At 36.5% G+C, this 13,402-nt stretch overlaps 1 protein-coding gene across 3 annotated transcripts in view; it reads left to right on the top strand.

Annotated features, from left to right (window-relative positions):
* FNBP1L (formin binding protein 1 like) overlaps positions 1 to 13,402 on the top strand; it is a 107,217-nt gene that overhangs the window by 65,075 nt on the left and 28,740 nt on the right. For all 3 annotated transcript variants that reach the window (XM_066376756.1, XM_066376755.1, XM_066376754.1), the window contains exons 3-6: positions 539 to 592; positions 1,844 to 1,991; positions 2,732 to 2,794; positions 10,873 to 10,977. In XM_066376756.1, coding sequence (XP_066232853.1) covers positions 539 to 592; positions 1,844 to 1,991; positions 2,732 to 2,794; positions 10,873 to 10,977 — 370 coding nt within the window. The remainder of the gene's footprint in view (positions 1 to 538; positions 593 to 1,843; positions 1,992 to 2,731; positions 2,795 to 10,872; positions 10,978 to 13,402) is intronic.

The following is a 13,402-nucleotide window of genomic DNA, read 5'->3' as shown; positions in this document are numbered from 1 at the left end:
GCTTCTTTTTGTGTAATTTCCCCCCTTTTTATTATAAAAGTTATTCAAAAAAGTTAAAAGACTTAATTAGAAAATGGAATCTATAGGACTTGAATAATGTAGGGGGGAGAAATTTGATAAAGTATAGGATAATTGCCAAATTTTTATGAATGTAAGGGTTTTGTTCACTTGAATATGCTGTCTATGTACAATTCTAGAAAACTTTGTTAGAAAGGCAGAGGTAATATTTTTTTTTCCCGTCCTCTGCCTACAACGTGTGTTCTTCTCTTAAACAGAAAAAAAAAATTACTTTTTTTTTATAGCATAATCAACCAAATTGTTATGATTATACTTAAAGAAATAATAACATTTCTTTGTACAGGTGTCAGTATTTTTAAAAATGTAAGTAATGATCATATATTATTGACATTAATGATAGTAGATGATAATGTTATTGTTTTGATCATTAAATTCTTGATTTAATGAAATTGGAGACTTGTAGAATATTTCCATTTCAACAACAGTATTTCTTACATTTAAAAAAATCTTTTCTCTATAGAAATTTGGTTAAGAAGTACTGTCCCAAACGTTCCTCCAAAGATGAAGAGCCAAGGTAAATTATATACCCATTTACTATTGCATATTAAAATTTAAAAAAACATTTTTATTTAGTAAATATTATGCTGTTAGCTAGTCATAAAGATTTTTTTAAAAGTTTGTCTTAATTAAAAAACCAGTGTTTGTGAAAGCGGAAAGTACTATTATTATTCTTATAAGCATGAATACTTTAATATTGAAATTTGATTATTGTTTTCTAGAATAGCTGATGTGTGGATTTCCAAGTGAGATGTGGACTAGGACCCCACTTTAGTAATTTAGTCTCTAGCAGAAAAGATTATTTCATCCATACTTTATTTTGTAGTAGTCAGTTTGTTAGCTTCTTGCTTTTTCTTTTACAGGTAGTAAAATAATTTAGCTGACTGGTTTAAAGGTATAATGAAAAGGAGGGTAATTTTGGAAGCTTGAGTATGTAAAAGGTTAGGAGTTGCCGATGAGCTTTTGGTGGTATTAAACAGGTAGGTATATGTGGATGGCTGTAAAATGCAGAAACAAAAAGAGACTAGACTTAAAACAAACAACTTTGTGTATAATTTCAGTTAAGTTTCTCCAGTTTAATGTTAATGCAGTTCTGGGCCCGAGCTGTTTGCCTTCAATTGTGTGTTCAGGCAGTATATTCAAAGTAGATCTTAGACATTTTAATACAGTGATTGTCTTTGTTTCTCTCCTTCCCTCCACACATATTTTTTTACCCTTATTTTTGCCCCTTCTTACCCCTCATTGGTGCCAACCATAATGGCACTTCACTTCCATTCAGGATGTGGGCAGGCATAAAGGCAGCTGTGTCCACAGCTGATAGCAAAGTTGTTCTGTAGATCAGACATCGAGATGCATTTGAGGGATATGATTGGCAGGTTCTGTCCTCGAGAGCAAGCACATCATCTCTGCAACAGGTTCAGCTGCCAAGCCTAGGAATCCAACCAAGTTCATTCCCAAGCTCAGGCCAGTCACTTGGCAACTTAAGAGATTCCAGTATGCCAAAAGAGCCTGCAGGTAGTAGTATTATTATTTTTTGACCCCAAATATCCCTTTAGTTGTAAATTAAGACCAAATGAAGATATACAAGCATGTACAACTTGAAGTTAATGCAGGATTGTTTTCATACAGTTAATTTAGAGCTAGTTACTAAGATTTAGGTTCAGTATGTTAAAATTTTAAGTGTCAGGCTCAATCCATTCCTCAAAAAAAAAATATTTATAATTAAAATAAAAATAATTTTCATCATTTTAAAATATGTTTTCATCAGGTTTACCTCGTGTGTAGCCTTTTTTAACATCCTTAACGAGTTAAACGACTATGCAGGACAGCGGGAAGTAGTAGCAGAAGAAATGATGCACAGAGTTTATGGTGAATTAATGAGATATGCCCATGATCTGAAAACTGAAAGGAAAATGGTAATTACTGTTTCTGTCCAGTTATAATACTATATGAAATGTTTTCACATAAATAAAGTAATTACTTTGTTCTTTACAATAATGTATATTCAGTGTGGACTGGTTTTCTATTTCACATTCTAGCTAAAACTATCTCAAGATACTCTTGCAAATTAGTGGTCCTTTTAGATTTAAGATGAAGGTTTGGTAAACTATATAGAATAAATTTAGTCTACTGCCTGTTTTGGTTTCCTAGTTTTCATGTGCTAAAACTGGCTTTTACATTTTTAGATAATTGAAAAGTATTTTATGGTGTGAAGATTATATGAAATTCAAATTTCAGTGACTGCAGATAAAGTTTTTTTTGGAGCAGACCTATACTCAGTTCACTTATTTTTTGCCTTTGGCTGCTTTTGCATTCTGTTAGGTCACAGAGTTGAATAGTTTAATATTTGTAACAGACCCTGTGACTTGCAAAGCCTAAGATACAACATTTATGTGATACTTTATAGAAAATGTTTGTTAGCCTCTGTTCAAGACAGTCATGTATTTTCTTAGAGATTGTATGTGTCTTAATGGTTATATTTAAAGTATTCAAATAATGTCTTGTAAAATATTAGAGTTCTGCTTTACTAAAATTGCATTAAATTTTAATAAAGTTATATAATATCTTGATAAAAAAGTGAAAAGTCTTTTGATACTTTAAACTTTACTTAAATGTAATTTTTGTTTTATATGTGTTTTTGGTTTATGATCTTTAGCATCTTCAAGAGGGACGAAAAGCTCAACAGTATCTTGACATGTGCTGGAAACAGATGGATAATGTGAGTTACAGTGTTTCATAGTTAACATAAAATTTCATAGACTTGTTTAGCTCTAAATTTTCTTATACTTCACATCTATTTGAGTTTATTATTTCTCAGTGTTTCATTCACAGTTTGACATTGGTATAAATAGAAAATGAGATCTTTTAGTCATTTTTTCTGTATGATTCTATACTTGTATCAGTTCTATAATATTCAAATAATTGTAAACTTTAGGAAGATTCTTTTTGACATTGCAGTAGTTACTATAAAATATTGATACAGGATAGAAATAATAGGGAAATAGCGATATATTTTAGAAGACCATTTTACTGAGACTGAAAGAACCTAAATTCTAGTTTGTCTTTTATACTTAACATCTGATTTTTATTTACTTCATTTTAGCATATGAAAAATGAGTGTACTAGATTATATGAAATATTTCTTCTAGTTCAGTGATTCTGTAGTAATGTAAATGTTCTTAGTAGTAAGCTGCTGGTTATAGGTCCTGTTGTAGGAAATAAAATACTCTGTAGGTAGGGTAAAATTATAATAGCATAATAATCTTAAAAAACTTTCCAAGGATACTTGCTAATGTGGTTTTTAGAAAGTGTTCTGGCATACAGTTATTTGAAAAACAAGATGTCTACATGGAACATTGTTGTTTCCTTAAATGCTCTACCAAATGTTGTTTTGTAGTATAAGACTAATATTCTTTTTGAGCCCTCAGATTAGCATGCAGTATACTCTTTACCTGCATATTTTTATGATGGACACTGTATTCCTTGAAAATTATGCTGGAGGGAGTTTTTTCATGTTAATCAATTTAGTTGGTGGTTGTTGAAAAAGGACTTTCAAGTTTGAGGTAAAAAACTCATGCATATGTGCACTGTATTTTTTTAAGCAACTTAAAGTGAAATTTTATTTTGCTCATAATTGTATATATCATGAATTCTTCAAGGATTCAACTTGGTGGTCTATCTCTGATTCATGTTAAATCCAAATTGAGAGACATTCATTGAGGAAGATCATCATGTCAAATTTATGTTGTATATTTCAGTAGCTGTAATAAGTGATAAACTCAAATGTGAAGCTTTATATGAAACCATAGTATACCTTCATAATTTTTTTAGTAGACAAAAATTTCTTTTTTTTGTGACAGAGACAGAGAGAGGGACAGACAGGAAGGGAGAGAGATGAGAAGCATCAATTCTTTGTTGTGGCTCCTTAGTTGTTCATTGATTGCTTTCTCATATGTGCCTTGACCAGGGGGCTCCAGCAGAGCGCGTGACCCCTTGCTCAAGCCAGTGACCTTGGGTTCAAGCTGGTGAGCTGTGCTCAAACCAAATGAGCCCACACTCAAGCTAGCAACCTTGGGGCTTTGAACCTCGGTCCTCCGCATCCCAGTCCGATGCTCTATCCACTGCGCCATCACCTGGTCAGGTGACAAAGATTTCTCTAAATACATAAAGCACTGTCAAGACATTAATGAAGTAGATGTCTTTTAAGAAATTTTGATGCCTGACCTGTGGTAGCACAGTGGATAAAGTGTCAACCTGGAATGCTGAGGTCGTCGGTTTGAAATCCTAGGCTTGCCTGGGTCAAGGCACATACCAGAAACAACTACTATGAGTTGGTGCTTCCTGCTTCCCCCACCCCAGTTTCTCTCTCTTCCTCTTTAAAAAAAGAATTTGCTTATCAAAAGATGCAAGAATGGCCTGACCAGGCTGCGCAGTGGATAGAGCATCGGACTAGGATGCGGAGGACCCAGGTTCGAGACCCCGAGGTCACTAGTTTAAGTGCGGGCTCATCTGCTTTGAGCAAAGCTCACTAGCTTGGGCCCAAGGTCGCTGGCTTGAGCAAGGGGTTACTCAGTCTGCTGAGGGCCCACGGTCATGGCACATATGAGAAAGCAATCAATGAAAAACTTATGATTGATGCTTCTCATCTCTCTTCGTTCCTGTCTGTCTGTCCCTATCTATCCCTTTCTCTGATTCTCTGTCTCTGTAAAAAAAAAAAAAGATGCAAGAATGTAAAAAATGAGCTATTCATTGGGAGAATATTAAAGAAACATAAGATATAAAATGATTTATATTTCCAAGAAATCATATTGATAATATAAAATTGATATTCTACAAATTGATATTAAAAACAACATAAAACACTAAAAATTATCACTAGGAACCTAAGCAGACACATTCCAAATGTGGCTATTCTGGCCAAAGAGCCTGTTGAAAAATTATAAAATGATCCTTTTTAGGCAAGTTAAACCATAATAGTATATCAGTATACATATCCTAAATGTCTACAATCAAGACAACTGACAATGATGTTTGTTAGTGTACAGAGCAACCGAAACTCTCATGCAGTGACGATGCCCAAGAAAATTCATACAGCAAATGTTTGGCAATATTTATGTATATGCATTGTTTTGAGCTTTTTTCTTTCCTTTTTAAAAATTTCTGCTATATGACCGTCACTGATGTCAGATTCTAATCATCAGTGCTGATTGAGAATTCTTAGGTATATTAATAGTCTGTCTTTATTTTTGTTTTGATCTTATTTTTAATTGGTTTCAGTAAGACTTTAGGGAGTATTTATGTTTATTAAATTTTAAATTGCCTTAACTAGCATCCTTAGTATCTGCCACCTGATATTGTTTGTGTTTTCGTCTGCACAAAGAAATAGACTCCTACACTTCTGAGTCATTGCTTCCTTTAAAAACTGGTGTTGCCCTGGCCGGTTGGCTCAGTGGTAGAGCGTCGGCCTGGCGTGCAGAAGTCCTAGGTTCTATTCCTGGCCAGGGCACACAGGAGAAGCACCCATCTGTTTCTCCACCCCTCCCCCTCTCCTTCCTCTCTGTCTCTCTCTTCCCCTCCCGCAGCCGAGGCTCCATTGGAGCAAAGATGGCCCGGGCACTGGGGATGGCTCCTTGGCCTCTGCCCCAGGCGCTAGAGTGGCTCTGCTCGCAACAGAGCGACACCCCGGAGGGGCAGAGCATCGCCCCCTGGTGGGCGGGCCGAGTGGATCCCGGTTGGGCACATGCGGGAGTCTGTCTGTCTCCAGCTTCAGAAAAAACAAACAAAAAAAAAAAACTGGTGTTGGCTCAAATCATTCCTGTTAATATGTGCTGACTTGCCTTTAGAACAGTTGGCAGTTATTAAGCAAAATTATAGGGGTCATTAAAAAGAAGCATCAAAAAATGTAGGAGAGATTTCTTTAAAGCAGTGGTCCCCAAGCCCCGGGCCATTTGGTACCGGTCCGCAGAGAAAGAATAAATAACTTACATTATTTCCATTTTATTTATATTTAAGTCTGAATGATGTTCTATTTTTAAAAAATGACCAGATTCCCTCTGTTACATCCGTCTGTGACTCATTCTTGATGCTTGTCTCGTAAGTTCGACAATTATATTTAAAAATACCACAGTTTTTACGCCGGTTGCATAATTTTATTTTGTGCATTTATCTGTCCCACCCTAAAGGCCAGTCCGTGAAAATATTTTCTGACATTAAACCGGTCCGTGGCACAAAAAGGGTTGGGGACCACTGCTTTAAGGCATTAACAATACCATGAAATAAAGGTGAGTTCAGCTCAGTTCATGTTTATTAAGGGCATTCTTGATGTGTACCAGGTCCTGGAGGTACAAAAGTATATATGACGTGGTTCTTGTTTTTGTGGAGCCTGCAGTCTAGTGAGGGAGGCAGACAAGTGTAATTTCTGTGCATTACATAGAAGTATGTAAAGGATTCCATTTCCTAGTTTCATGTCTTCCTGCTTGATCAAGAAAATGAAATTGTAAAACTCCTCTAACATGTTTGAAATAATGGAAGAGATTTAAAAAACTAGGGGAGACTGGTTGAATTAGTGATAGAGTATTGAAAATTGAAAAAAAAAATTTAAAACACAGTTATGAACCATCAGATAAACAAAATAGACAGCAGTGGCATTTTAAGAAGAGAATGTAAGAGACAAGTGTGTGAGGACCTTGAAGGAAAGATCAGAGTAAGAAAATAGAAGCATCAGAGTTGCCCGGTCTATCAGCTTAGGGAGCTCCAAGTAACAGAAGGCTCAAAAGTGGAGCAGTTTCAGAGGTGATCAATAACAGTGATGTCACAAAGGCTTCCTCTCCTGTCTGTTCACTTTGCCATCCTGACCATGTTGGCTTTTTCCTGAGGCTTGCCCCCTACAATCAACAGTCGACCTAAACAGCCAAGTACCACATCCTCATTCAGCTGCATGCAGAAGCATGAAAAAGAGCATTTCTTTTCCAACTGTCTCTTTTTATCAGGGAAGGAAAACTTTTCCAGAAAACTCCCAGCAGACTTCCTTAATGGCGCTTTTGACAGGATTAGAGTACTTGACCCCATCCCAGGTGGGGAAAGCAAGTATCATCTGTTTTTAGTCTCTATATTAGAAAATGGGCTCTTCTAAGAAAGGATGTGGGCGTAGCAATGGTTGGTTTTCCACACCAGGGATGAAGAAGGGAGAATCCTTCCTGGAGTATATTTCCACATAGTGTAAAGATAAATATCTTTCAGGGAAGGAGTATGTAAATGTTTTATTAATGATTCTTTGCTGTTGCAAGAAAATTATTAGGTAAGTTTTTTCACAAATAATGACACCTGATTTAAAAATACTTTCATATATGAGTAGCTTCAAATTACACCAAGATTAGTAACCTGTATCTACTCAATTTGAAAAGATAGCTCTGAACTAAGTTTCAGAGAATTAACTGTGGAAATTTAATCTTAATCTTCATAGGAAAGTGACATTCTGTATATTATTCATATTCAGGTATATGTATTCAGATATTTTTGACTTCTTTGAATAAAGTGTGTCTCATTTGGTGCTCATACTAATCAAAACAGTGCATTTAAAGAATTTTACAAAACATTTTTGAGCATATTTATTTGATGTAAATTATAGCTAGATAGGCCCTGGCCGGTTGGCTCAGTGGTAGAGCGTCGGCCTGGCGTGCAGAAGTCCCCGGTTCGATTCCCGGTCAGGGCACACAGGAGAAGCGCCCATCTGCTTCTCCACCCCTCCCCCTCTCCTTCCTCTCTGTCTCTCTCTTCCCCTCCCGCAGCCGAGGCTCCATTGGAGCAAAGATGGCCCGGGCACTGGGGATGGCTCCTTGGCCTCTGCCCCAGGCGCTAGAGGAGCTCTGGTCGTGGCAGAGTGATGCCCCGGAGGGGCAGAGCATCGCCCCCTGGTGGGCAGAGCATCGCCCCTGGTGGGCGTGCCGAGTGGATCCCGGTTGGGCGCATGCGGGAGTCTGTCTGACTGTCTCTCCCCGTTTCCAGCTTCAGAAAAATACAAAAAATAAAATAAAAATTATAGCTATGTCTGATTTTAGGTATATAGTAAACTGAGCTAACTTAGAAGCCTTTGGCTATAAATACCTAGATATAATAACAAAAATGTTTTTATTGTTTTTTAAGCTCATAGTAGAACTTATTTTAAACCTCTTAGTGTGTGAAACTAAGGATAACTAACAGCCAGAGCAGTAGGGATAGTAAGTGATATGGCGGCATTGGAAAAATGGGGCCAGAGGGTATAGGGTATGGTGGGCTATAGGACCTTGCTGAGGACTTGGGTTTTAATTCTCAAACAGAAATAGATTAGTTTTTATCTCTGTGTGTTGTAGAGGGTTGGAACTAAAACTCCTGTATAGCATTTGAAACTTAGAAGGAATAAACCTTTAGTGAAAGGCGGATCTCTGCCCACTAGCCAAGGGAAACCAGAGAAACTTGTGTCTGTCTGGAGGTCAAAGGAGGGCAGGCAGGTATCCTGTGAGAAATTTAAATTTTTATTTTCTCTTTATTTCTTTTATTATTTCTAGGCAGGGAGAGAGAGACAGGAACATTGAGCTGCTCCTATATGTGCCCTGATGGGGGAGTCAAACTGGCAACCTCTGCACTCCAGAACAACCAAGCTATCTGGACAGGGCTTATAATTTAAACCTTTTGACCTTGTAGTTAGGAGGTTTAGAATTATAATTTGCTCTATCTGTATAGTTTCATAGTCTCCAAAACAAGAAATTGATATCAAAACTGGTTCTAATTTGGGAATTTGGTAAATAGAAAATAGTGACTTCCTCTGCTTTTTTTTCTGAGCAATTTTCAGAATGTAACTAGTAAGGATGTATTTTCCAGGCAAGAAATTGGAAGAGTCTCATCTGGGGAATCTAACTAGCCTGAGAGGAAAGCATTATAGATGTGGATACCAGGATTCCTCCAAGAAAACTGCTTGGCCATATCACCCTTAGAGCCCTGGTTGGCAAACTGCGGCTCGTGAGCCACATGCGGCTCTTTGGCCCCTTGATTGTGGCTCTTCCACAAAATACCACGTGTGAACGCTACCTCGATAAGGATGTACCTACCTGTATAGTTTTAAGTTTAAAAAATTTGGCTCTCAAAAGAAATTTCAGTCGTACTGTTGATATTTGGCTCTGTTAATTAGTGAGTTTGCCGACCCCTGCCCTAGAGGAAAAGACTGTAATCCACAAGTCCCACCCTTTAATTGGCCGAGTTTATAAGAGCAGATAGGCAAGGATCCCCACACATTGAAAGAAAACATCTAATGTAAACACCAGGACCAAAACTAATACTAATAAAAAAGCAACTTTCAAACAGTGACTATGCAAGGAATAGGAATTAAAAAGCAAAAATACTAAGCAAAATACCCAAAACTGTTATTAATATTCTCAAAGGAAATAGAGAAGATATGATATCCATGAAATAAAAAGAAGATACTATTTAAAAAGGAACGTACAAAGAACATAAAAGAGCTTTGTGAGAGCAGAAATGAAAAACTCATACGAAACAGTGAAATTGAAGAAATCTCAGAGTGCTAAATGACAGATTGAAAATATGAAAGAAACTATAGGAAAATAGGACTCATCCATAGGTTCATTTTCAAAATGATAAGCATCCTAAAAAGAAAAGAAAGTGTAGGAAATGGAAAGACAAAAATAATTCAAAAAAATTTCCCCAGAACAGAAAGATGAGTTTGTAGATGAAAAGAATTTTCCAGGTGCCCAGCACAGTGGATTCACAAGACAATAATACCTTCATGAAATTTCAGAACAGCTATGAGAAAGAGAATATCCTACCAGTGTCCAGAGAGAAAAAATAAAACATTTTATGCAAAGGATCAGGAGGCTAGAAAAAAGTGGAGTTATGATACTATTTACTTTTCTAGAGGAAGACAGTTTTCCTACTCAAAGAGTTTAATCTCCAACCAAGCTTTTATTAATTAAAAGTGATATTAAAGGCATTTTCAGCCGTGGAGACTTAAAAAGTTATCTCCCACAGACCTTTTACAAAGCTACAGCTGATTGTGTTTCAGCAAAATAAGGAAATGAACCAAGAATGGGGAAGAAGGCCTGGAACTTGGAAATGGGAGGTTCCAATCAAGGGAGAGGAGAAAGGAGTGCCAGGATAATAATGAAGGGAAATCTCAAGGTACAGCTATGCATCAGGCCGAGTCTGGTAACCAGTTCAAATTTCAGCAGGCAGAAGCCTTTGGGAAAGATTTTATCAGGAACATAAAATTGATACAGTTCTTCTGATTGAGTTTGAATGAACTAAGAAGAGATTTAAAGAACTGGGGAAAGTAGGGTTGAATAAAAGAAGAGTGCATCGAAACTGAGGAAATTTAAAAAAGAAGACCATTAACTACAGGATTTTTTTTTTTTCCCAGAGACAGAGAGAGAGAGTCAGAGAGATGGATAGACAGGGACAGACAGACAGGAACGGACAGATGAGAAGCATCAATCATTAGTTTTTCCTTGCGTGTTGTAACACCTTAGTTCATAGATTGCTTTCTCATATGTGCCTTGACCGCGGGCCTTCAGCAGATTGAATAACCCCTTGCTAGAGCCAGCGACCTTGGGTCCAAGCTGGTGAGCTTTTGCTCAAAGCAGATGAGCCCACAGTCAAGCTGGCGACCTCGGGGTTTCAAACCTGGGTCCTCCACATCCCAGTCTGACGCTCTACCCACTGCGCCACCGCCTGGTCAGGCAATGTTTAAAGTATTTTAATTAGATAATTATAATTTCATTTCTCAGTGTGATATTTTGATTATTTTAACAGAGTAAAAGAAAATTTGAAAGAGAATGTAGAGAGGCAGAAAAGGCACAGCAGAGTTACGAAAGACTGGACAATGATACTAATGCAACCAAGGCAGATGTTGAAAAGGTAAGAAATAATCCAAATTGCCTTTGATACCAAAATATTTCTGCTTGCATGTGGAAAGTCATTGCAGTATCGATGTTGGTATTAGAGTTTCCCCAAAAGATGCACTCTATCTAAATCTAAAATATACAAATATTTGCATACTTTAAATTATACATATTGGTTAGGAAAAGCAATTAATGTGTTAATTTATTTTATTGTACTGTCTTAACGGCATTCAGAATGCATATGGATATCGTGGCTGCTATTAAAAATGAGCTTTTATTCTATTCCAAAATAGGCTAGAAAAAAAAGTCTAAGTTGTGTTGATGGGTATGCTGGGGGGGATGTGTGTGCTTTAGTTCTTCCCCAGCTCCACAGAAGGAAAACATGACAAAACTGTCAGATGGGGTATTAGCTGTTCGTTTATTCACTCATTCATTAATTTTGGAAAATGGAAACCTCTCATCACTTACCGATTTTGGGCCAGATGTGGGAGCAGTCCTGTAACTGGTGGGAGCAGTCCTGTAACTGCTGCTGCTTTTTCTTGTCCCCTGCTATATGCTCTTTCTTTTAGAATATTTGATAAAGTGATACTGCTGAAATACTGGAATTTTCAAATATAGATGAACGCTACTCTTCTGCATTTTTGTACAAACACAGGCCCACTATTAGTGTATTTCCTCCTTAGGATTTTATTATTCTCTACAGGAGCAGAACAATAAAAAGTAGAAGGAAGAAAAGACTATAGTTGACCCTTGAACAACCCAGAGTTAGGGGTGCCAACCCACACAATGCCAAAAACCCACATACAACTTTCAGCTCCCCCAGAATTTAACTATATTCAGTTAACACATATTCTGTATGTATATGTATTAAATACAGTACTCTTATAATAAAGTAAGTTAGAGGAAAAGAAAATGTTAGTAAGAAAATCATTAGGAAGAGAAAATACATTTGCAGTATTTATTTAAAATTCACGGATAAGTGGACTTTTGTAGTTCAAACCTATGTTGTGCAAAGGTCAAGTATAATTTGTTTTCTGCCTTCCATTTTCTTTACATTAAAAAAAAGCCTAAACTCATATACATTCCAGGTTACAATTATCTTAAAGGTCTTCTAATGTAAATTGTGATGTTTATATTGTCTACCCTATTTTTAATAACTTCTTTTTCTAATGATATTTCCAGTCATTGGAAATAATAGTCTCCATATAGTTCAATTGTTTTCAACTTCTAACTTTTCGTTATATTGACCCCACTTGTCTCCCTGTTCAGTTTTAGTTCTTTGAGGTACCAAAAAATAATCAAATTAATTTTTTCTTATGGTAGTGTTTTAGATATTTATAGTAGATTCTCTACCCCTATATGAACTGGTGTGTTTCTTCAACTGTTCCACATGTGAAATAGTTTCAGATTATCTTGCATTATAAGATATCTTGCAGACTGCTTTCCTTTGGGTACTCTTTTTATTTTATTTTTTAAAATTTTTACATTGATTTGAAGGGGGGAGGTGAAGACAAAGCTAGAGAAACATCAGTCAACTCATTGCTGCACTCAGATGTTCCATCCAGCTGTGTACTCATTGATTGCCTCTCTTCCGGAACCCTAACTGGGGATCAAACCCGCTTTCTTTTTAATGTTGATTTATTTGCAACCCCTTTAATTACTAGAGAATTAGGAAAACTTTGAGGATTTGCCTTAGGAACTAGAGAGTAGAGGAATTCTGCCGAAGTAACCAGAACTAAAGTCAGTAACTGAAGCTAAAGTCAATTCTAGGGGAGGCTTTAGTGATTTTAGTTTCTAGCAACTACTGAGGCAATAAATGTGAAACCCAGGATATGCTAGCAGAGGCTTCAATGATTTTAGCTTCTAGAGTCTTATACAGTATTCCTGAATACCCTACTGGAATCTTTTTTCTAGGTCTTGGGAATCACAGCCAGTGACTTGGAACAAAAGGAGTTCCCCTGATAGAACCATTATGGATAGGAAATCATTTGGAATCTTCTATTCTGTCATAGTTTATGAGAGGAGGGGCAAAATGGGAAGGAGTAAATGAATGTGTTGTATACATAGGGTCCCAGGTTGGAACCTCAAATGTATTTTTCTGTAGAAAATGTATTTTTCATGTGATTAAATGGCTTATCTGAGATCTTTTTTGCCATGTATTTATTTGCATAGGTCAGTATTTTTTCTGAATTCAGAAGATCTGACTTGTAGACCTACTGTTAGAGGTCAGGGACTACATTTCTAGAGACTAGAATTAGAATAATGAAGTATTTGCAGTGTGCTTTATAATTTTCAAAGCACCATCATGTAACATGATTTATTCTTGGGAACACTGTGAAAAACTTTTTTCAGTTCTTGGTTTTGTTTGTTTTTCTACTTAAAACAATTGAGAATTTTGTTTAGATACCTCTCTAATAATCTTCCCATATAATGATTTGTGT

This window comes from Saccopteryx leptura, chromosome 3, assembly GCF_036850995.1.
Source record: "Saccopteryx leptura isolate mSacLep1 chromosome 3, mSacLep1_pri_phased_curated, whole genome shotgun sequence".
Taxonomy (NCBI): Eukaryota; Metazoa; Chordata; class Mammalia; order Chiroptera; family Emballonuridae; genus Saccopteryx; species Saccopteryx leptura.
Note: the sequence above shows the minus strand (reverse complement) of the source record. Positions and strands in the feature narration are given on the sequence as shown.